This window comes from Hippocampus comes, unplaced genomic scaffold (genome assembly GCF_001891065.2).
Source record: "Hippocampus comes isolate QL1 unplaced genomic scaffold, H_comes_QL1_v1.1 scaffold562, whole genome shotgun sequence".
In the NCBI taxonomy this organism is placed as follows: Eukaryota; Metazoa; Chordata; class Actinopteri; order Syngnathiformes; family Syngnathidae; genus Hippocampus; species Hippocampus comes.
In genome coordinates this window covers 415,385-438,651 of record NW_017805537.1, presented here as the reverse complement: position 1 = coordinate 438,651, position 23,267 = coordinate 415,385, and the positions used below count along the sequence as shown (strand labels likewise).

General features: G+C 45.5%; 2 protein-coding genes across 10 annotated transcripts in view; both read right to left on the bottom strand.

Annotated features, from left to right (window-relative positions):
• The window catches only part of cc2d2a (coiled-coil and C2 domain containing 2A), a 26,903-nt gene extending 10,256 nt beyond the window's left edge, over window positions 1–16,647 (bottom strand). Inside the window, exons 1-40 of one of the 7 annotated variants that reach the window (XM_019878328.1) lie at window positions 16,408–16,647; window positions 16,191–16,275; window positions 15,620–15,673; window positions 15,437–15,517; window positions 14,832–14,952; window positions 14,252–14,343; window positions 14,074–14,175; window positions 13,849–13,932; window positions 13,458–13,640; window positions 13,053–13,212; window positions 12,455–12,591; window positions 12,239–12,370; window positions 11,551–11,766; window positions 11,293–11,399; window positions 11,065–11,205; window positions 10,562–10,718; window positions 9,883–10,145; window positions 9,583–9,760; window positions 8,966–9,119; window positions 8,595–8,742; window positions 8,216–8,348; window positions 7,927–8,130; window positions 7,603–7,695; window positions 7,269–7,360; window positions 6,419–6,529; window positions 5,034–5,201; window positions 4,600–4,654; window positions 4,409–4,518; window positions 4,224–4,320; window positions 4,044–4,148; window positions 3,239–3,415; window positions 2,954–2,968; window positions 2,677–2,871; window positions 2,149–2,238; window positions 1,854–1,967; window positions 1,572–1,706; window positions 1,255–1,377; window positions 1,118–1,176; window positions 696–894; window positions 292–480 (exon numbers count right to left, since the gene is read on the bottom strand). In XM_019878328.1, coding sequence (XP_019733887.1) covers window positions 295–480; window positions 696–894; window positions 1,118–1,176; window positions 1,255–1,377; window positions 1,572–1,706; window positions 1,854–1,967; window positions 2,149–2,238; window positions 2,677–2,871; window positions 2,954–2,968; window positions 3,239–3,415; window positions 4,044–4,148; window positions 4,224–4,320; window positions 4,409–4,518; window positions 4,600–4,654; window positions 5,034–5,201; window positions 6,419–6,529; window positions 7,269–7,360; window positions 7,603–7,695; window positions 7,927–8,130; window positions 8,216–8,348; window positions 8,595–8,742; window positions 8,966–9,119; window positions 9,583–9,760; window positions 9,883–10,145; window positions 10,562–10,718; window positions 11,065–11,205; window positions 11,293–11,399; window positions 11,551–11,766; window positions 12,239–12,370; window positions 12,455–12,591; window positions 13,053–13,212; window positions 13,458–13,640; window positions 13,849–13,932; window positions 14,074–14,175; window positions 14,252–14,343; window positions 14,832–14,952; window positions 15,437–15,517; window positions 15,620–15,673; window positions 16,191–16,275; window positions 16,408–16,421 — 5,070 coding nt within the window. In that variant the 5' untranslated portion in view covers window positions 16,422–16,647 and the 3' untranslated portion in view covers window positions 292–294. Of the gene's footprint in view, window positions 1–291; window positions 481–695; window positions 895–1,117; window positions 1,177–1,254; window positions 1,378–1,571; window positions 1,707–1,853; window positions 1,968–2,148; window positions 2,239–2,676; window positions 2,872–2,953; window positions 2,969–3,200; window positions 3,416–4,043; window positions 4,149–4,223; window positions 4,321–4,408; window positions 4,519–4,599; window positions 4,655–5,033; window positions 5,202–6,187; window positions 6,203–6,418; window positions 6,530–7,268; window positions 7,361–7,602; window positions 7,696–7,926; window positions 8,131–8,215; window positions 8,349–8,594; window positions 8,743–8,965; window positions 9,120–9,582; window positions 9,761–9,882; window positions 10,146–10,561; window positions 10,719–11,064; window positions 11,206–11,292; window positions 11,400–11,550; window positions 11,767–12,238; window positions 12,371–12,454; window positions 12,592–13,052; window positions 13,213–13,457; window positions 13,641–13,848; window positions 13,933–14,073; window positions 14,176–14,251; window positions 14,344–14,831; window positions 14,953–15,436; window positions 15,518–15,619; window positions 15,674–16,190; window positions 16,276–16,407 lie in introns of those variants that run through there. The other 6 variants (XM_019878331.1, XM_019878330.1, XM_019878334.1 and 3 more) reach the window with 6 other exon arrangements.
• Window positions 16,648–17,145: 498 nt separating this feature from the next.
• Window positions 17,146–22,581, bottom strand: c1qtnf7 (C1q and TNF related 7). Of its 3 annotated transcripts, none has more exons than XM_019878317.1 (3): window positions 21,929–22,581; window positions 19,366–19,590; window positions 17,146–18,399 (listed from the first exon to the last, which is right to left on the bottom strand). In XM_019878317.1, the coding sequence occupies exons 1-3, from the start codon at window positions 21,999–22,001 to the stop codon at window positions 17,771–17,773; spliced, it is 927 nt and encodes a 308-aa protein (XP_019733876.1). In that variant the 5' UTR covers window positions 22,002–22,581; the 3' UTR covers window positions 17,146–17,770. The 3 variants fall into 3 exon arrangements, with proteins under 3 accessions (XP_019733876.1, XP_019733877.1, XP_019733878.1); XM_019878318.1 differs by lacking the exon at window positions 21,929–22,581 and adding an exon at window positions 20,559–21,262; XM_019878319.1 differs by lacking the exon at window positions 21,929–22,581 and adding an exon at window positions 20,373–20,546.
• Between the last annotated feature and the right edge of the window lie 686 nt (window positions 22,582–23,267).

Below are 23,267 nucleotides of genomic sequence, written 5' to 3'. Positions count from 1 at the left end.
TTTACCCTCATACGAAGAGAGAAATGCTGACCTCTTGTGGCATTTATCGGAACGTACAAAGCTTTTTGTGCGATTTTCGCCGTTGGGAGCAGGGCTCGACCACCCTACCTCATGATACAAAAGTGAAGTTGTAATAGGTGGAAAGAAGCTAATTTTATATGTCGTATTTGCGATTTTCGCCGTTGGGAGCAGGGCTCGACCACCGACCGTCCTACCTCATGATACAAAAGTGAAGTTGTAATCGGTGGAAAGAAGCTAATTTTATATTTCGTATGTTGCTGGTTTGTGTGCCTGTCAGGCACGCACGAGAGAAGCGAGGTACACCCAGACAGAGAGTACGTTGTTGGGGTATGGGTGGACGTAGACGGCCAAGGCGAATTCCACGTTGGCTGTCTGAATGGTGTGCACCCCCGTGCTGTGCACCGCCTCCACCACGGGACCCATTTCCGAGAAAGCCATGTGCAGCGGGAACCCCGAAATCTGGCGGGGGGAATGAAGCGTCAGACCCCATGAAGGAGCCACACCAAACATGATTATATCTAGTTTTATTTCATCGTCTCATTAATCAGTTATCAGAATTTTATTCTGCCAAGTATCAGAATTGGCAGCGTCCTGAAAAATACATGTAAAATAAATAAATGAATGAATAAAAATCGGCAGAACTGAAAACTCTTTTTGTTGTTGTCGCCGCTCACCCGGTTGTCACCCAGCAGGTTCTGCAGCTCGTGCCGGTGACCCTCCGCCAGATCACGTCCGGCGTTGCCGCCTGGGCCGCTGGCGCCCTGCTCCAGACTGGGCAGGAAGTGCTTGAGGGCGCTGGTGCAGTAGCGGTTCCAGCGGGTGGGCCGGTGGGGGCGCCACTCCATCAGCTTGTCGCGCAGCAGCTTCTCCAGCCTGACGCGACAACAATTCCGCTCTTTCAAATAGAGAGCTTTGAAACTACCCAAACAGGACAGCTACATTAGAATTAATTGAATGAAAATATTTTCGCTATGACCAGCAAAATACTAAAAACAATATAAAATCCTTTTTTTTTTTTAAACATGACAAAATATTTTAAACAACGATTGAAAAGAGCCCCAAAATATTTTTTCCCCTGACAATGGGAATTGCTCACCTCTCTTGCAGCTCGACTGCGGTCGCTTTGTCCGAGTGTCGGTATACCAGCTCTTCTGGCTGCGCAACGATGCACATAACCACATGTATGATGAAATAATTGCCAGCCGTGCGTACAAACAAGTGCGGTATAGTCACCTGCACGCTGGAGAGTCCGGGATGGGCGAAGGAGCGTGTAAAAAAGGGCCTCCAGCCATTGGCTCGGCTCACGTCGAAGCTTATCCTCATGGGGGACGTGTGCTCTTGAATGTTGAACCACACCTGCCACAAACAAACAACGATTTACTTCTCATTATAATTATGTTAGGTGGTGTCTTCAATTGGGGAAATTACGGTAATCCTTCCGGAAATGTTAAAATTAAAAACAAAAACCATCATTCAACTGTTAATTTTTTCAAATGCTTTTTTTGGTGTGTTTTTACAACACGATTGTTGCAAGCGGTTTATTGACTGACGTTGTCGGCATTGACGAGGCAGCCGACCGCCTGCAGGGGGCAGAAGGTGTCGTACTGTCCGTAGTATTGCCCGCTGCCGGGGTTCCAGATCAGGTAGCGGCCCTGTTCCAGCGTCAGCACGTAGGCGCTGGAGCCCTGCCAACACAAAACAACCTTTGAAAAGCAGCCGGACGGACGCAAAATCGCTTCACATGGTCATGTCGCTGACAAGGAACAAAGAGTTTTTTTTTTTAAATTAAATCAAATTGATGCGGCACCGCATACACAGAATGGCTGCCTAACCTCCGGTATGGCAGTGCCAATAACGAGCCAAGCCTTCTTGCCCAGGAACAGGAAGTAGTTGCACAACAACACGGCGTGTTCCTCTTCATCTCCAGCCAGCAACGTCAGGAATTGCTGGAAAGAAGTATCCAAAATAATTCCTTGATATGGTCCAAGAAAGCGTCTACTTACACACACAAGCAGACACACACAGACACACACACACACACACACACACACACACACACACACACACACACACACACACACACACACACACACACACACAGTCTGGTCTCGAGGACATGATACTGACATCACAGGTGCTCCACAGGTCACAGATGCCAGCGAAGGACACTCTGTCCGGTAGAGACGGAATGAGCGACACAAAGCGCGCCACCTGGGCCTGCGTGGAGAGAAATCATGCGACTTACATAGTGCTCCTGCAACATTCAAGTTCTTTTTGTCTAAAAAGTTGTCACTTGGTCTGATTTTTGCTTTGTGCCACCTCAGTGAACTTTTGGAGCTTGAAGTTTCAGAATGATTGAATGAGATCAACAATTAAACGCCCATATAGAAAATGACAACACTCGCAGGGAGTTCCTGGAAGCACAAATGCTCAGAATGGACTCACTGACTCAAGTTCTTGATCTCAGGCACTAGGCCACGCCCCTTAAAGGCACACACCCAAGCTATGAACACGACAGTACACACAGTCATTTAAAAAGAGGCTCTTATGGATAAATGGCATTCATAATCCGTACATGGTACCATCAATAACGGCACCATTTATTTTGTAGTCGACGAGAACAAACTTTCAAGTGCTTGAACCACAAAGTCTCACCGTGGCCTCCTGAGGTTCTTCGGCCAACAATTCCTGCGGCGGGTTGAGCGGTCGTATGTAGCGTGTGATGAAGACCGTCTTGCCGTTGAGGTCCACCACGGTGGTCGTGCACGGCCGGCCCGGGAACTCGGCGGCCGCCACGCGCTCGAAGCGCTCGGCTGCCTGCAGCAGACGCTCGTCCTCTTGGCTGTCAAACTGAAGAGGAGAAATTCAAAGGTGGGCAGGAGAGGAAGGCGGGAAAGGAGCGGCTGACGTGCGACGCTAGCAGACGGGTTACCTTGAGTTCCTTTATCTAGAACATGCAGAGAAGCAGAAAGGAGAGAAATGAATGACAGTGCGGGGACTACTGGGGAAAGATTCAAAACAAAAAAGTGCAAACAAAAGTGTTAACGACATGCTCGAAGCATTTTTTTTTTTTGAAAAGTACAAAAAAAAAAAAGTGAAATTGACACAAAACTATAGAGATGGGTGCGTCGGTGGCCACTATTTGAGGCAAGGCGGTCCAAGTGGTCACACATGCATACTAGTGGCTGTCGTCGTGGCGACACGTCAAGAGGCCGACCTTCTCCCTGATGGATTCGCCGGGCAGCAGCTGAGGCTCGATGGTGATGAAGAGCGTGATGAAGGCTCCCTGGCACAGGCTCTGCATGGCCTCGTAGGCGCCCGTGTTGCTGCTGCTGCGCTCCTTGCTGTAGCCCAGCAGCACGGCCGGCGTGTTCACCTTGAACGTGCCGTCGATCTGCCGCCATGCGCACACGCACGCATTATTATCATTTAATATTTGTGAATCTGTTTCTTTTTAAAGATTTGCATTTTTCAATCAATACTTGAGTGAGACGTCAGTAGTTTTCCTTCATGTAATATTTTAATATTTTTATTATTTTTCCAACGTTTGTGTTTTTCTGTCCATTTGGAAATCAAATTTTTGTCACAATTTTTGTCTAATATTTTGGTAACTTTCTAAGTCTTTTCTTTTTTTTTTACTCACAGTATTTGTGTATTTATGTATTTATTTTAAGGAAATGTGAACATTTATCACTTCATATTTTTGTCCACAGGTTGGATTTTTCAGGTGGCAAGTGCATAGATTTCATCCAACATTTTGTCCATTTTTTTTCTCTCTGGATATATCATATTTGCTTACCTTTCAAATATCTTATTCTTACATTGATATTGGTGTTTTTATTTCCAGAATATGTTGATGTTCTCAAATTATTAAATATATGTGTGTGTGTGTGTGTGTGTGTGTTTGTGTATAAAAAATGTAATCTCTCCACGGAGAGAGTAGTATCTCACTGTACAGATTAGTTTCCTTAGTATCACTGTTTAGATTAGTATCATCTCCCCTATGAAAGAAAGCGTCTGACCCTGGACTGCGCGTAGATGGTGCTGAAGGGAATCTTGACGGAGCCCAACCAGTGCTTCTCCACCCGAGTGTGCAGCGTTTTGCCTTTGTCTTTGTCTTTGTCGCTCTGCGTACACCACAAGCTCTCACGTTTCGACCAAGCTGACAACACTCATCTCGACGAAAAAAACAAACGGCTTACCATCCCGATGTCACGAACCACCTCATCAAATATGTTAATGAAGACGTCATCCTTGACCGACTGCAAGCTGGCGATGCTATAGTCCCCGTTTGGCGCGCTGATGGGGGCGGGGAGAAAAATAAAAAGGAGCATTTATTATCCTCAAATTTGAGCTGTTTACATCAGCCGACAAGACTCGGGTTTACCGAAAAGGCAGCTGCAGCTCCTCGTTCCAGCAGGGGTTGGGCCCGTCGGCGGTGGTCGTTTGGAAGACGTTGCGCTGGAAGGAGACCTCCACGAAGGGCCTCACCTGGACCTGCCTCCGCAACACAAACACCTCGTCACTTGTCATTGAGCCTGACGTGCCGCCGTCAGTGAGTCCGTCCGTCCGTCCTACCTGGCTGATGAGCCAGTCACTGGCCTGGATGGCACCCTGTGACTGTCCTGCTTTACTAAAATATAAAGACAAAGTTACATATTAGAGAAAATAACGCACAATTCAGTGGCGCCCCGACATCACATGTGCCCCAGTTTTGCGCTGTTGCAATCATTTTTTTGGCTTTATGTCGCTCAAATTGAGAATGAATTTCAGGAACTCTACCGCTCGATGGCAGTAACGAACTTCACAAACGTCAAAACATCATCAGTTCTTGTAAGTAAAAGGATCTGCTGTGTTTCGTGAATGCATTTTCCGTTTTTTTGGGTGAGGGTATTTTGCCAAATGATCTCAAGTGAATGCTGACAAGATGATGCAGATGCGCGTCGATGACTTGGGAAACAAGTATGGGCGCATTTACAAAGTGCAACGTTGTGCGGCGGACTTCCGCTCACCTGCTCTGCGAGCGGCGCACGGGGATGTCGTACGCCCTCAGGACGTTGACCAGCAGCTTGATGTCTCCGTCGGACAGGTTTTGAGCCGTCACCTTCTTCCTCTCCTTCCTCTGAGGCTTCAGAGGACGCTTGGGCTCAGCCAAGTGGAAGAGGTTGAGGCCCAAAATCCTGATGGTTCCCCACAAAATATTTAGTCAGCAAATTCGGTGGTGGTGTATGTTCATCTACATCAGGGATGTCCAAAGTCCGGCTGACTCTCTTTGGCGACTGCTAAAAACAAAACCCATTGTGTGCATAATCAAAGTGTAGCGAAACTGTTATGATACCAACATGCTTTTACTTTGAAGACTTGACATTTGACAAGGTTGTATTACGCCGATATTGACCCCAACTTGTAAGAGAGTTGCCAAGCAGACCAGGTGGGAAATTGTAATTTGGATTTTGTAAGATTCGGTTTTAGGCAGACCTGCTGGAACAGATTATTCAAAACCCGAGGTTCCACTTTCAAAATAACGCTGACAAATAAATGTTGTACCTAACGGCTTGATGGATTGGTTTAGGTGTGTTTATATAAAGTTGAAGAATATCAGAGTGGCTCTGGCATCCTCTCGTTTTTCCGTCTTCTGCTCTCAGAGGAAAAACTTTGGACACCCCTGATCTACATTTCAGGACAAATTGTCTTCACAGAAATAAATAAAAGGCAACAGGATTTTATCTGCTAACATTGCTCAGTCCCCGCCAGGGATTTACACGAACAAAGACCGTTGGACTTCCAAAAGAATCAGAATTCAAGAAGGTTCCTGCGCAATCTATTTTTCAGTTGCGACTGTTGTCATGAAAACCGGCACAAATTAACATTATGGGACGATTGTGAGGAAGGAAACTGCTTCATCCTCATTTTAGCAAAACCAGTTCGTTGTTGTCGCTTTCATACATGGCAATCACAAGTAAAAGCAAGAGGAAACTGGGATGAGAATCACGATTGGAGGAAAGGTAAGAAAAAACGCAAATCTTTCCATATTTTTGAACAATTTGGAGTTACATTTAAGAAAAAATCTCAGCAAAGCTGTGGAGGGAGCTACTGGGTTGGGTTATGTGTTCTAACTAGCTGGGAATGGGGAATGGGGGGGTAAACAAGAACATACTGAACATACCCTGGACCGGCACCGCTGTTAAACATGCATAGCAGAAGAAAACAAAGAGATAAGTAAAACAGAAAACATGATCAAAAGACACTAGGTTTGGGGAAAAAAAACCCAGACAAACAAACCCCTTTGTGATTGCAAACTGCTCCTAAATGGCGCCTTGACTGGTCCCAGAATTTAAAAAAAAAAAAGCTTATAGTTCCACTTCCGAAGACGTAGATACACGTTACTCGTACTTACATCAGCAACTCTGCCCTGCCAGTCATTTCTATCGGCTCAGGATTCCTCAGCTCTAAAAATGCACCGCCATCTCGAAGGTGGCGATCTGGCACTCTTTGCAAATGTGCTCCGCTTTTCATTTTTTTTGTGTGTGTTTGATTTTGTTACAGAAATAGACAGAAAAAAACATGCAGAGGAAATACAAGACATAAAATGAAGTTAGTGCTTTCTCTACGAGGACATGCAACATGCATGAGAAACCCACAACAGAATCGAAGGTTTCTATTCACTATGACGTGCTTCCAGGTGGCAGCGTGAGTAAGCGAGCCCTTCCGTGTCATTTGACCAAGGAACAACAATGGCGAACTGTAATTTGAACCTTCTTCTCTACCGTTGTAGTTTAACTGTTTGAAGTGCCATTTGAAAAGATGTGAAGTGACGTAAATTGCTTGGAAGGGGGGACAGAATGCTCAAACGTATAGCGCCCTATAGGGCTAACGTTAGCTAGCAGGCTAGCCATGTTTTGCGAAATTACTCAGACAGCCCAATCAAACATTTTATACAAGCAGCTCTGGGGGGAAAAAAATGGAGCTTTTTTTCTGGGCCCATTTTTTAATTCCTTGCAAATAAACCCAAAGCTTTTTGTCATGGCTTTCAGTTCCGGTTTTTTCTGGGCCCATTTTTTAATTCCTTGCAAATAACCCAAAGCTTTTTGTCATGGCTTTCAGTTCCAGTCAGCGATGGCTGCTTACTTTTCCGCCACCTGGATGTAGCCTTTGCTTACAAACACTAGGAAAGGGTCTACAACATGAGATGAGCTGAAATGATGCAAATGCAGTTGAGCGGAATGAGCACTTTTGGAATAAGTTACCCAAAACACGGCATCTCCTCCTCGATGACCATGTCGGACAGCAGGAAGTGATGGCTGGCCAGGAGGAACCTGTGGATTACTGCCTCACGAATCTGTCGACGGGAAAGTACTACTCTGAACGTCCGTTCATTGCAGGTGAATACAATGTGAAGTCTGGTTTTTTTTTTCCCCTCTCCCAGCTTCTTTAAACATCCACAATACAGTAAGCAGGACTACTCTGAACGTCCGTTCATTGCAGGTGAATACAGCAGCTTGAACGATGAGCCGCCATTTACCCGAAGAACCCTCTGAAACATTTGATAGCAAGTGACATCCGATTGCTTTGCTCAATCACCTTCTGGAGGTACTTGGCAACCAAGGCTCGATGGGAATCGAGATGTTCTTTGGTGTCGATGATCTCGCCTTCCTTCAGCCTCTTTTCGTAGTCCTGTAAGGGGAAGAGAAAAAAAAACCAGGACTTTTCCACAGCGAATAGACCATAATTTTCAGATGACTTCTCTTTTCCGAACAAATGGTTTCTTTTAAAATTTGAAAACGACATTCCGGTATGTATCTTTTCAGCATATTTTTTCAATTATGTTTCAGGCTGCTTACGAGACACCACCTCTGTCAAATCGCATTTCTTGATGCCGTGACAGGTCCTGTCACTGCCACTTACCTGAAACACTTTATCGGTGACCTCTCTCTCGCGAGAGGGGACGCACTTGTAGTTGCGAAACTCTGGCACCTCCTGGTTCCGGAGCGCCAGCAGGCGGAAGCGCCGTGACTGCGCCAATTCCTCGTCGCTGGCAAAGTTGAACTCCTCTTGCAGCTGCTCCAGACGGAAGTAGTCAGGGGCCGTCACCTCGCCGCTGCTGGCCACCTGATGCACACACAAATAAAGACACGTGTACGTGACACGTTTGTGTGGTGACTGAATGTTTTTTTTTTTTTTTTTAGGTGCATACTTTAAGCAGCTGCATAATGGAGGCATTTTTGGGATCGTTGGGGTCCAGTCGAGACTGCATGGCCCACTCGCTGATTTTTTTCGTATCGCCGGATGAGCCGATGTGGGAGATGGCGTCAACAGGACCCACGCCACTGTGAGGGAAAAATGCATTCAGTGCTCGAATCATTTGCTTGTATACAATACAGTAACATGTAAAATCGCAAGTTATTAGTTTCAGTTATTGATTCATCTTTTGAAGCATTTTTGTTTTTATTGTTCACAAAAATGTTCTTTCAAGTTTAGTTTTTTTCATTTGTTGTCTTTAATTATAATAACCTCAATATGTTGCAGAACAAAAAGCAATTAAAAAAAAAAATCTAAACAATTGGCTCGCCTACCCGTGAAGGATGCTGGGATGCTGAGACATGGGAGGCGCGAGTGGCACGTCGTCCTCGTCGACGCCCCATGAAACGCAGCACGACACCTTGCCGGAGGTCAGAAGGATCACGTTGTCACTGCCTTCGGCCGTGAAGGAAAGGGGAACATCTGTGTATTTCATCATCAAAACAAAAATGAAATTACAAATATGAAAAAAAACAATGCATGAAAAAAAATGGAACCAAATTATCATTGTTTGGGCTTGATGGAGGTTTGCGCATCAGTGACCTCATGAGGGGCTCTTTTTTAGGTCCGCCCCTCTTTTATTGAACTTTATCGACTGTATTATTATGATCTGCGGTTAAATACATTTAAAAAGAGAGACACTGACCACTGCCCACGCCCTCGTGGTCAAACATCACCCTCTGGTTGCTGCTGAACTCAAACTCCTCGATGGAGGCATTGGCCGGCAACACCGAGGAATGTGGCACAGGCACGTAGACTTGTGCTAGGAGCAAGCACGACGATCCCACCTCCTCGAAGACCTGTACAGCGCAAATACGCGGATAATATGGATGCCAAATAGCTTGTGGAATAGATCTTGTCATCATGTTTAGAAACACGGTATTTCCTGGTAGCAAAATGCGACTAGCAAAAAGTGGCTAGCGCTGAACTGAAAATAATGACCAAAATTGTTGTGTTTTGGGTTGTGTCCCCCGAAAGATTTTTTTTTCAATTTCCTTAAAAAAATGTCGATATTAATAATAAAAATCAAATGAATCCAGTGGAACATGTGGGTGAGGAGGTTAAATCGAGTGGATGTTGTAAATGGAGAAGCGGCAGTAAAACAGGCTAAAATGCAAGCACCAGGGATGAGGCATTAATACTTGAGATATGCAGGCATTGTTTACGAGCGGTGCATGCAGAGAAAGCGCAAATAAATGTGATGTGATGGTGAAAAGGTCAGGAGCTAGTCCATCGTGTGTGGATGAAGCAAACATGCCGTACCTGTAAGGTAATGCTACGGGGGCAGTTGACGATCTTCAGGTTGAAAATCTCCCCAAAGTGCACTCTGAAGTCAGAGGTGAGCATGCGGCTGTTGGTCTGCGACACCTCCTTATCGTTGTACAGAATCTTGATGAAAACTGAGCGTCTGGCAACGTCCTCTCGTCGAGCCAATTCGCCTCTACCAAAGGGGCATTAGAACATTACCAGAGTAGCCATTGTTCAAAATCAATGAGATTCCTCCCTAATCTCACACAGTCAATCGGTATTTGCCGACGGCCGCAAAACTCACGGTCCTCGTACCTGGGGCAGAGCTCGGCCTCAGAAATCTTTCCAGAAGCAGTCAACTCCGGAATCAGATTGGCCTCGCCAGGCTTGCGGCGTATTCTGGACGCTTTCTCGCGGACCTGCTGCTTGATGACCTCAAAGTCCAGCTTTTCCGGGGGCTCCGGCTTGGGAGGCCCTTCTTCGTCGGGCCCCTCGGATTCGCTCACCTCTTGGTCTTCCTCTTCTGTTTCATCCTGAGTTTGTCCTTTCTTCTTCTTTCGCTTCTTCTTCTTGGATTTCTGCAGAGAGCAATGTACGATCCGTTATTGTTATGCAACTGGTCTCTTAACCTGCCTGACATTGGGATTTTGGCCTGTTTTACTGCTGCTTCTCCCCCACCTCTCCTGCTTGACTTAAATTAAGAGACCAAGCGAACCCTGCATGAGCAAGCAAGAGGCCATCAAGGCAAGGGTAAGATTTAAATTAAAGGTTTCAAATCACATGGGCCAACAGTGATAACTGCAAAGACATTTGGCAGATGAGAATGGCAAGGCAACAGAGATGATGAAATGGAAGCAGCTCAGCCAAGCCAAATGTTTGCGCGTACATGTCAGTCAGTGCTTCTGAAGCCGAGAAGGCTTTGCTGTTCCTGACCTCATACCACTGGATTTGATATCGTAACGATCACGGCGGAGACATGCACATGTGTGGCCACCTGTTTCCTCTTCCAAGCCTTCCACTCGCCAAGCTGCTTCTTGTACTCGGCCAGCTTGCTCTGGTAGTCTACCTCGCCTTCGGCCTCGAGCTCCCACACCTCGGACAAAATGTCGCTCTCGTACTGGCGCTCGTCCGACTGGCGGTCCACGTTCTCCCTGGGGCCCACGACATAAGTGTCACACAGAGTACGGACACACTTCTTTGCAGCGCATTGTGTGAATTGGACATCAAACAACTGTCACTTAAATATGTCTGCAAGTTGAATTCCGGTGAAATAAGACAGGCGTGCGTGAATATGACATTGTGAAGTAGAGACATAGCCCTTTTTTTCAAATTAAAAAAAAAAGATACAATTGAAAGAACAAAAGGCCAGCAGCTGCTGGACTGTGTGTTTATAAAAAAAAAAAAAAAAAAAAAACAGATGTACCTAATGTTTTGGCCTGTTAAAGCACAAGAGAGTAGAGGGAAAAAAACAAAACAAAAAAAACCCAAAACGCTTACCGTCTCAGATAGAGCTTATAAGGCGTGTTGGCGAACTTCTGAAACTCCCTGAGGGCCTTGAGCTCCTTCCAGACTTTGATCAAGCTCTTCAGCAGCATCCTGTCCTTCTCCTGCTCACCGTCCCGCAGTAGACGCGTGTTCCTGTCGGGACATCCGGACGTGGATGGTGGGAAAAATTGTGCGGGTAACGGGGAAATCGGGTCGGGACGGCAAGCCGAGACCACTGACTTGACCTCCACGCTGTACTCTACGATCCTCTGCTGCATGGCCTGGGAGAGGCTCAGCTCGCTGTGGATCTCCAGCATGTTCCTCATGGTGTTCCTCAAGCCGTTCAACTGCAGCACACCAACGCATGCATCACTGAACCCGTTCTATTTTAACCGTCAACAATAAGCAATGAACGCGACTTTTTGGAATCTTTTCTCACACTTTCTACTGCCGAGCATGACACATATTCCGCTGATATTAACATAGCAGCGCCATAACCTTGTCCGTGAGGTGCTCCGCGAGGTTGTTGCGCTGTCGACTGAGGTACTGGTCGAACAGCTGAGCCAGACGCGACGCCAGCACGTGCTCGCGACTGAAGAGCGGGTGATGGGCGAAGATGAGTCCCGACACATCCACGTCCAGCTGGTAGCGTCCCTCCGCGACGCCGTCCGCCGCGTCGGTGCTGTGCTGTTGGACGTGCCTGGAATTGAGCGGCTGAAGAAGCGGCGATGCCAAAATTGGGGAAATTAAAGTCAAACAATTGATTTGAACGCCTGTGTACATTCGTTATGTCAAACCAGACTGCGGTGCACTAAATCTGACTGTCAATGAAATCCACAAAAAAAAAAAAAAAAGACATGACAGTGCACGAAGGTGGTGAAACATTTTAAGTCAATTTTCCTGAGACTTGAAGCTGTGGAATTATGGAAATATCCCAAAATGGGAAACTTGCCTTGGGTATTAACTGTGAAGTGAGAGTCACGCACATTCAAGCATGAATGTAAACATTCTGCACAGAGCTCGTAACACAATAAAGAAAAAAAAAAGGCAGCCTATTAAGAGACAACCTTCAATTTTGTAAAGCCCCGGTTTATTCCCATGAATTCCGATCAAAGGTTTGCAACTGTGAAACTTCCTGGAATGTCGCAACCCCACTTTGGATGATGTATGGATGGTGACAGCTGACCTTCCTGTACACCGTTTGCAGGGCGGGATCCAGGTCGTCCTCCATATGGAAGAGCGGCGGCCTGGTAGAGGATTCCTTGATGGGGTCCGGCAGAGCGATGATCCTGCCGTCATCGCCGAACCATTTGGCTCCCTCAAAGGAATAACAGAAAAAAAAAAGTGCCAAAAGGACACACTGGAGGAAGACGGCGGCGGTAAGGCGTGTCGGCAAACTCACCTCCTCCATTTTCAAAATGCGGTTCTCCAGAATGTTCTCGTTGGTGGACGTCACGGTAGGCCGCTCGCCCACGTAAAGACCCTCCTCCTCCAGATAGCGAGGCCTCACGTTCTCGGGGAGTTTCACTGAGATTGGCACTATGACACGGAGGTGGGAAAACTTTTTTTTTTAAAGCCAATATTGTCTTATTTGTCTTCATTATAAACAAGATGATAAAAGTAAATTCAGCTCCATGCTTCGTCAAGGAACAAATTAATCTTGGGGATACACGACACCACAGTTTTTTTTAGACTGATACTAGTACATATTATTGCTTGAGTACTCACTGATACCGATAACAAGTACCGATACGACTGGTACTTTAGTTGTACAATTAACACAACGACGGATAATGATGAAAAAAAAAAAAAAACACCTTTTTGTCTTTCTCATTCGCTGGTGTGTCAAAAGGCTGCAGTGCAGCACCACCTTTAAGTGCATTAAGTATCGGTGCTTGGTATCGGCAGCCTTCACGAGGACCAAGACCTTGAAATAATGCCGGTATTGAAAAAGCGCAAAGAGGCGGTGCAACACGGCAACAAACAAGCCATTTTCATACCCGTTTGAGAGCTCGGCGTGTAGACGAGTGCGCGGTGGCGCAGGGCGAGAGCCCGCAGGCCGATGTACTCTGCGCTCTTGACTTCCACAAAATCCTTGGACGTTTGCTCGATGACAAAGACGTTGCCGTCCTCGTCTTGCATGAGCGGTTCTTCCTCGTTCTAAAGGCGGAGGGGGCGAGAACAAACACGGGATTGTGGAAGCCACTTTCTCACTAATATATGGAAAATGCTCAGTTGCGTTGTGTTGTAGTCATTCAGCAAAATATTACGGCTGTCGAAATGTAAAATTACACGGAAGGATGCATTTACGAGTGGAACGCTCCCGTTTTCCGCCCAGCGGAAGTACATGTGACGTCACGGCGGAAAGATCCATTTCCATCCCAAGTTATCAAAGTACATCTTACACGGTCTTGGCTTTGTTCGGGGCTGGGTTCCTCAGCCTCTTCCGGCTCTTGGCCGCCATCCTCGCCCGTTTTCCTCTGCTTCTGACTCTTTCCGCTGGTGCTCTCCTCCGGCTCGGGCTCTGGCTCAAAGTTGAGCGTGAAGAAGTTGTACGCCTCCTCGGTGGTTGGCCGCTCCTTTTCCACCTGTTCAATCGGAATAGAAATAAATGGTTTGAGACAAATTGGTGCGTCTCTCAGCCATGGTATAAGTCTGTGTACTGTGACCAAACGTATTGGAAGGGATAGGTCAATTCGTTCGTTTTTGTTTTTGGCTTTTTTTTGGCTGCCGTCACACCCAAAATTGGAATGTGCTCCAAATGCAAAAGAAGCAAGTCAAGAGTGGCGGCCTTACGCATTTGCTGCTCTCCTGGAACTTCACCCGAGAGCTGGCGGCCTGAGGAACAGGCTGAGTGCTGGAATCGGCCTCCGAATCCACCTGTCACGCAGAAGAGGAACTTCAGCCACGCGCTTTATCCACCATTCAAATTGGCTCTCAACATTCACTCAATTATCAAAATCGTTGCAGATTCATCTGCTGATTGATTAGTTGTCAATTAATCTTGACACCTGTACTCACCTCTCTGTCAGACCTCGTGACCGTCGTTCTGTCCCGGAGGCCGCGCAGGCGACTGGCGTCGACCTCCGACGCCTCCTGACGCTGGAGGCTTTCGCCTTGCGACTGGAGCGCACGACAACACGCAAATGAACACCTTCTTGCCCTGCCCGAACGACATCCAGATTTCTTCCACGCTCACCCTGGCCGCTCTCAGCTTCTCCTCCAAACGGCGCGTGACAAAGCGGTCAAACTGCTGCGAGGCGCGACTCTTCGGGGCTTTGGAGGCAAGGCCTCGACGATGAAATACATTGGGGGGGAGGAGAAGTGTCATTTAGAAAGAGACATACAGTGAACACCCATTTACTGCGAGGGATGTGTTTTAGACACACAAAAATCTGCAAAATGCAGATAATATTACCAACATTTTTTTTTTAATCTGTTATAACAACCGAATTAAAGCCCACCAGTTTACACATGCAAAATGCCACAGACGGGTTTTAACACACGTTGATAAGATCTAAATTCCATTTTAGAAGAGATGGGTCAAATTTGACCCGGAATAGCCTCAGTGGCACTTTTACAAATGCCACTTTGGAATATTTTTGCTTTTTGGTGTTTTGTGGGTCACTTTAGGAAACGTCAGCATATTCCAAAGTGAAAGAACAACATTTGGAGTATTTTTATTGCTGTCTGAGTAACATGACATGGTTACTTGATCATTGACTCATATCGTTGTCCATTTCCCCCCCCCCAGCTCTCATGGAATTTGTAGGACTCACTCGTTCTCTGAAGGTCTGTGGTCCTCTTTGAAGAGCCTTCATCTTCACTGAGGTGCCGAGCGCTGGCAAGCTCCTGCACGTCATCAGCGGGGAACTCCTGGGTGGAAATCTGCTCCAATAGCTATTAACACAACCACAATTTGCAAGTCCAGTAAGTTCTATTTACACTTAGGATTGGAGACCATTTGTTATTATTTGTAAAGATCAGGATTATTCTTCCGGATGGCAGAGAAGTGAGTGACACAATCTCAAACCGAAATGATGGCAAAAACTTGCCAGATGTTTCAGAAGTGTATAGCTGCCACACCAGAAAAAAATACAGCTCAATATCATATACGGTAATAATGTGATAAAATTAGCATTTTAGACCGATATGTTTCACGTTTTAATGTGATAAGTTATCGTGTTAAAATGAGTTGCACATTTGGCCGAAGAAAACAAAGCAATTCCTTCTGGTTCAGGTCACTGACCGAGCTCTCTGTAGGTGTCTGTGTCTTGTTTTTACTAATACTAAACTAATACTTTTACTCATACTAAACTAATATTGCCACATGTAAGTATGTGTGACATTGTGCCTGTCAGAATTGAGTGAGAACAAGACAAACCCTTTTCCTTCTCATCTGTCTCTGGGCCCGTAACTTTTGCTTCAGGGTTTCTCCAGGGTCTTCCTCGCTGCTTTGAGCGTCCTGCAACACAACACATAACATGCATAGTTAACAAGTGAACGAAATAGTTAATATTGCAAGGAAAAAGACGTTCAAAATACGGAAATCGTCCTGTACACCAACCCTCATTGTTGTCTGTAGCGACTCTTCACTCAGCCTGGAGGACGGAAACAGAGCCTGGAAAGAACATGTTGAGTCACGTTGAACACGATTTACTCAAGCATGCCTGAGCATTTCAGTCAAATAAGATAAAAGTACTCAGGTTTGGCTCTTTATAATAGGCACTAAGATGCCGCCCCAAAGGCCTTGCTCCTCCCAAGGCACCATATCAGAATCAGAATCAGAATCACATCTGTGATCCCCCCAAAAAAATGACTGCAAAAATTCAAACCTGACAAAAATCAGGTTGGAAAAAAAGCAACAACTGAGAAAACACTGATAAAAAGAAAATGATGACGAAACGAACAAAAACTGACAATTATATGGCAACAGAAATATGTGACAAAAAATGTTAAACACATAAAATCTTTTAAAATATGACAAAACTTGGACAAAAATCTGACAAAAAAGACAAAAACATGGCAGAAACAAACAACTCTGACAAAAACTCACATTGGACAAAAAATACCGAAAAGGAAACCGGACGACAAAGCTAGTCATATTTGAAAACCTCTTCTCGTGTAATTAATTTTACCTGCTCGTCGTCGCCCTCACGTTTGAGTTTCCCCAAGGTTTCTTGCAAGGATCGCCGCTGCTTTCGCAGCTTATCTCGGATGGCGCTAGGAAAAAAGGGGATGGAGAATAGCTAGCGTTAGTTTAGCCGCGTGCCTTATTGTCGTTGTTTCATGCGGAATTACATTGGATTGACCGAATTGGTTGAAGATACAAAGATGCTAACTATTCTACATTACCTCGGGGAAGCCATGGCGAAAGTAGCGGATTTCTCTGACGTAAAAATGTGATTAATACAGCGTAACTGTTTGGTCCATTATAACCCCTTTATGTGGGTGTACTGGACTCGTTTAAAACGTTAGTGCTTCCCGTGCTATAATTCCGAAATACATGCTTAATACCAAGGTATTCTGAATCTAACACGGCAACCACTTCAGTGTCTTTACTAATTCCCTCAGTTGTCCGACAACAGTGTGACGTTTACAGGATGAGAGCGCACATTGGCTGCTGACAACTGTCTGTCACCAAACCATGCTCTGCAATTCGCTCTTGCGTCAATTAACCCGCCTACACTCAATACTTTTTTTCCTCCTGCTGCTTAGTAACATGACGACGCCATCGACTCCGCTCCACTTTACTACGGAAAGCGAGAAGCCGCGTTGTCCTCAAACCACAACGCAACTGCGAAGTAAGTAACGTTGGGTCTCGCAGGATGATTCAGAATATAAACAACACTTGTAATTATTTCAAACGTGTGTGTTTGAGTGTGTGTTAATTCCAGGTCCTCTCGTTGTCCAAACAAAGAGATTTGCATTTCTGTATCGATTGTTTTTTCGTAAGTACCCGGATGTTTGTCACAGCTCATTTGAATCTTTATTTAGAGAAGTGATTTGCTTGAAATGATCTTAAGGTGAAAATATATAGCGTTGCATCCTCAGTGAGGATCAAATAGTTTCAGAGTAAATGAATTGATTTCATAATTCTGAACTCAGTTTGAAGTTTATTGGACTTTGGTTCCAAACTACTACATACAAATTGTACAATTCAGATTCAGTTTTTCAATGCAATCATTCAAATTAAACAATACAAAGTTAATTTATGGACTGTAATTTGAATTCAGTTTTTCAATGCATAAAAGATTAGCGATTCAAATTCAAATATAAATGATTCAAATTCGCTTTCTGGTGGCACATATTTCAGTCCATATCATCCATCCCGCCATTTTCTGTACCGCTTATCCTTACCAGCGACATGGATGTGCTGGAGCCTGTCTGTGCTAATTTAGGGTGAAAGGCAGGGTACACCCCAAACTGGTCGACAGCCAATCGAAGGGCACACATGTACACAAACAACCATTCACACTTACATTCAGGCCTACATACGGACAATTCAGAGTCTTCAATCAACCTACCATGCATGGAATCTGGGAGGAAGCCGAAGAACTCAGACAAAACCCACACAGGCAATGACACAGAGGGCCGGTCACTATTTGAGGAAATACAGTAATATCACAAATCCTCTGAAAAACAGTTTGTCATACATGATTAAACCATCAAACCCAGAGTATTTAGCTTGTTAGCTTAGCTTGATTCTCACTCTTGCTTATGCATGGTCTGCTGCCAGTGTGTCAAAATAGTCTGTGTCTGCGTAGAGCAAGAAGCCAGAGAACAAGCTGTCCGCCCAGCCCGGGTCGGCAAATAAACCATTCTGGTCATGGTAAAAGATCTCAAGCCACACGGCGTCTTCGGCGTTGAGGAACATCACCGTAGACCCTGAAGCCACGTCGTGGTTGCCCGTGTTGGCGTCGAAGGTTTTGATGCGATGCTGTCCGTTGTGCATCAGAGCGATGGCCAAGTGTTTATTGGCCAGGGTGATGTCGTAGGAGAAGTAATAAATGCCGGGATACGCGCAGATGAACTTGCCCGTTTGGGGGTTGTAATGGCCCCCCTCATTGAGGAGGACCTTGTTGAATTTAATCGGTGTATTCTCTGTCGGGTAGCTGTTGGTGATGCCCACAGAGAAAGCTGATTTTGGTGTGAGGCTCCCGCATTTGCATTGTCCCGGCATCCCGCGAATGCCACGTTGGCCCTTTTGTCCTTTCTCGCCGTTGTGACCCAGAGGGCCCGGAGGGCCTTCACCTCCATTCTCCCCCACGGGACCTCGTTTACCCGTAGGACCTCGCTCACCTCGCTCACCGATCTTACCCGTGGGGCCCACCCTGCCCTTTAAACCTGAAACACAAAAGTCTCGCATTAGCATTCAGTTCTGAGTGGAAATTCATCTGACAATTGTTCATTAAAAAACTATTTAATGTCAAATTATTGTAATTTTACATGGCTGGCCAGTAGTGATGAAATACAATTTGTAAGACAAACAAATAAATGACTCCCTCAAAAAGGGTGGGTAGCACATACTGTATTTACCCTGGATCTGTCATCCTCACATATTGAGAACATCTTGAGGGGACGCATGACCATTGAGACCACCAGGGTCTGACCACCCGTTCAAATATTCAGGTCAGCTAGACCAAGCACTGCAGAGCCATGAGGATCCGCCAGGCTTCCAAGCACCCCAACAACAGACACTTCGCCGCTGCCATCAGGGAAATGATACCGGCTGCTGAGGGCTAACACGGCAAAACAGAAAGAAAGCCTTTCTTGCCGGCTACTTCAAACTTGGTGTGGAGGCGGGATGAAGTAAGCAGAGACCCAACTGCCTGTGTACTGCACCGGCAATGAAAAAATGCCAAGTTACCATACCATCTCCCCTTTAACACCTGAGTTGTCTCCGCACTGGTTGGCTATTTAAAGAACACAATGGAAACACATTTCCCCCAACGCGGTGTCATTCATGAAATCACCTGGGAACGCGGCCATGTTGACATTTTGAATCACTCGACGCAAGGGCCAAACGATCTGTTCTCCAGCCGCCTCTTTTCATGCAACGAATACGCCGCAAGCGAGCAGCCTTTGAACACCTCGACTCGCCGAGTGTTTTTTTTTGCGTGTTAAGGTGAAATATATGCTTCATGGGAAACAGCTGTTATTGCCGTTCCATAACTGTACGAAGCCGTAAACACGCATGTTGAATGACAACGTAATTATTTAGGTTCACGCAGGCCCACCTTTTCTAAAAATAATAGTGGCATGAAATTGAAACCATATGGAAACTGCACACGTATGCTCTGGATATTATACCTGGGTCTCCCTTCTGTCCCTTCTCCCCCATCCTGCCATCCCTGCCATCTCTGCCAGGGACACCCGCGTTCCCATCTGCTCCCGGGGTCCCGCCCGGGCCGGGCTTGCCGGGTGGTCCCGGCGCCCCTGGTACGCTGCAGAGGAGACGCGGCGCTCCTTTCAGCAGCTGTCCGGTGACACAGTGGCACAGGCACACGGCTCCCATCAAGGCCCACATCTTCACATCTGCACAGTCAAACAACAAAGACACTGTTCGAAAAACATGGGACAAAAATCACTTAGCGAGGTTGCCCGGTTATTCATCTACCAATCAGAGACAATGCTATCTCTCTGGCTACAAAGGTCCCTACTGTAGAAACATATCTTCCGACCTACTGCAGCCTTCCTAGTTTGCCCCATGCCTCCCTCCCACTTATGGACCGAGTGACCAATGACCAACCTACCTACTAACCTACCCTGTAGCTACCGGTACTTATCACCGGTTAAAGGAACATGTTAGCTTAGCTACCTCCTGCTAAACAACATACTTCACTACTAGCCTAACTACAAACCTTAGCCCCCTTTGACAGGAACAGAATGTTAGCTAACTGTAGCCCAAAAACTGAGGTGGGTTAGCTATACCATCCGACCGCTATTACTTAGATAATCTGCTGATGACTTTTTCTACGTATTATCTTGTCTTATGTAGAAAACGTTCTATGAACCAATAAACACATCTTCCCACCTGCTTTCTCATTTCCCAAGCTACCGTACCTAGCGACGAACTAACTCATCCATCTATGGAAACTACCTACTTGTCTATGTGTTCCGACTTTTAGGTTCTGGTGTGACATATGGATCAGGGATCTGCATAGCCAATCTCGTCAGCGAATCTAATTTGGCGATGAAATTCGGAAGAGACCAGATGTGAGTCTCACAATGAGAAGACTGCGGCTTGACTCATTTTCACACTCTCATCTTCTCAATTGCCCACGGGCTTTTCTGTGCGTGCGTGAGAGTCGGGAGACCTCAAAATTGAAACCTCTTGTCCACGAGCCAACTCTGGTCCCCGTGCCAAAACATTCCTGAGAGATGACATCACACCAGGCATTATTTTCGTGTCTATCCAGGGGAACCTCGGCATGCGGTTGCACTTGTGCAGACAGAAAGCCAAACGGGAATGTTGCTCACGAGGAAAAAAAAAAAATCCCCACCGTGTGTGAGTTGCAACACAGCTGGGCTCTGATCCGGTTTGTCTGGCAAGCATGCGGCTGTCCACCAGAACACGGAGGTTGCAGCCGTTTGGTATTCGCATGTTTGCCCAAAATGGATCAACCGCAACAAATGGGCGGAGAAGGGAAACAGCCCATCAGGCGTAAATCAAATGGTCACGCTGGACAAGTGGGTCTGCACAAAAACAGGAAGTAAGCGTTGCACGAAAAAAAAAAAGATCCTGACCCGGAGCCCTTGCGGTGGCGTCAGTGCGGTTTTGAAGAATGAAACCCCGCCTGAGCGTTCGCCTCCAACGCTTTGATGATGTCAGCATTTGGTGATGGCCATCCCTCAAGAAACACGCACAGAAACTACAACAAAGAGTTTGTGTTTTGTTTGAATCGTACTTAGTTGGACTTGTGCTAAAAATTGTTCTTGCTTCAACAAAGCAACCGTGACTCTTGAAATGTCAACCGGACATGGTGCGGACGGAAGAATTTCAAACTTACTTTCGATACAACTGCTGTTTGTTTTGCAATTCCCAGCATGACCAACATTTTCCTTGTAAATCTCAAATCCATTTTCGCGAACACGGGTCAAATTGGACTCGGAACAACCTCGGCTTACACAAACATTTTGAAATATATTCATTTTGGTGCCATCAAATGACATTTAGCGTTCAGCCAGCCGTGCCTTGAGATACAAATTTAATTTGTTCCATGATCATACTCGTAATCCATTTTCTCACATTTCTCTCTTGTGCAAACAAGTTCAAAGTTCAAACCTTTGCAAGAAAAATGGAATGTAAAGTAATGAAACTCCTTTTGCCATTTTGTTCTACTTCACTTCAATGGACATGATGCTGCTCCTTCACAAATTACTCCTCTTTCAGCCACAGTGACAGAACTTTTAAATGAATAGTAATCGTGTTTTTTTCCCCCACAGTGGATAAAGAATATATGACTGTGAATATTGTTCATATTAGCTGCCTACATGTTGTGTTGCACCACTGTGTTCAAATTAAAAGTTTGTATGACACCGTGACATCGATGCTATTCACTAGCCTGTCTATGGTGTTTGGCATTGTGTGCTAGCATTAAGCTAGTGGAGTTTTTCTTTTCTTTTTTTTTTAATGCACCGTGTAATTCTCTTTGAATTATGTTTACTTTGAGAGTAAACTCTAGCTGGGAGTGGCAACAGTCAAACTTTTTAAACAATCACAATTATTCACGGTTCGACTTTCGATAAACACAATCCGAGCCAGTCGCGGGCATGAGTACAGTTAATGGCAAAATCTCCTGCACATGCACACGTACGCACTGATTGGCAGTGGATGATCCGATCCATCATAGGAGCGGCGAACCAGTCTTACCCGCCATGTGGAAGCCGTTCATGTGCAGCAGTTCCACTCTTATTCCGCAAACATGTTCCTGGTCTTTTTGCATCCGTCAGCCATGTGCAAGCGTTGCTTCTGCTGACGGCGTCCTGTCGAGAGTCGGCGAAAGCAGCTGGATGGACTCCCTCCATGGAATCCACCCTCCATCCCGCCCGCCCCTCGGCCCGGATCCGCTCCCTTCTCTGTGCCTCACTCAAGTTCTAAAGTGAGCTGACGTCATCAATGCAGAACATGCAGACGCACTCGAGATGCCATCCAGTACTGTATGTGTAGCACTCGACTTCTCTTGTGTCGCACATTCCTACTCAGAAGGATAATTAAGAGTCTCTGACCAAAGCCACGCCCCTCAAATTCACCAAGAATGCAAATCCAGCTTCAACAAGGTCGCAGCGCTAGCAATGCTAAGCTAGCATTAGCACCGTAAGCAAGCCGTCATTTGCTGCTACGTTGATCGTCTTCAGTCCCTCGTAATGTTAAAGTTTGAGCTATTTGAAATGGGCATTCGGTTTCAGCAGAGCCGCAGGTGATATACTCAGCTGTCAAGCAACAAGTAATGCAAATTCTACGTCTGTTCTGAATCCTCATGAGTTCCCGATATTTTGCTTCGGGATCTGTCCAACTCCTTTTTTTCAGTTTTTAGTTCTGATTTCAGCAGAGCCGCAAGGGGGTGTGCCCGCTACGAGTGTGCCCACGTGCACGAGAAAAGATTGACACCTCATCGGTCATGCCTTTTGTTTCTCATTGGTTGTTTTTCTTCGGGGGCGGCAGTTTGTAAAAAAAATAAGAAAACAAACAAAAAAAAAAAATAGCTGACTTTTCTCACAAATCATGTCGCTCATGCAACTCCAGTCAGATTTAATCAGAGGTTTTCACAAATATTTCAAAAAGTGTTGGGTTTTTTTCTAAATTGCAAACGCCATGTTTAAGAGTAGAGGCAAATCTATCCATTACTTTAATGTAAGACCATAATTTTTCTATTAAAACGTTACTTTCTTTGAAAATTTAAAAAGCTTAAAAAGATGTTAAAAATACATTAAAGACTGTAAAACAAAGAACGCACGTAAAGTAAATATCTGCTATTTATATCAAAATATAATTAAAAAAAGAAAAGAATAAATAAAATACAAACATAAAATAAACAAAAATATGATAATGACACCAACATATAGATTTATGATGAAAAGCAATCTAAAGGAAGGAACAATGCACTAAGCACAATCCATTAAAAAAAATACACTAAAATAGATTTATATTTTCAAAAGAATATCATACTGGAAATACAAGAAAGCACAATTTTAGAATACACTGTATGACA

Excerpts from the sequence above, each read along its gene's own strand:
- c1qtnf7 (XM_019878317.1), bottom strand. The coding sequence starts at position 22,001 with ATGCAAAAAGACCAGGAACATGTTTGCGGAATAAGAGTGGAACTGCTG. Across the intron at positions 19,591-21,928 it reads GAACGGCTTCCACATGGCGG|ATGTGAAGATGTGGGCCTTG; the intron begins GTAAGACTGGTT and ends TTGACTGTGCAG. Across the intron at positions 18,400-19,365 it reads GGGACAGAAGGGAGACCCAG|GTTTAAAGGGCAGGGTGGGC; the intron begins GTATAATATCCA and ends TTTGTGTTTCAG.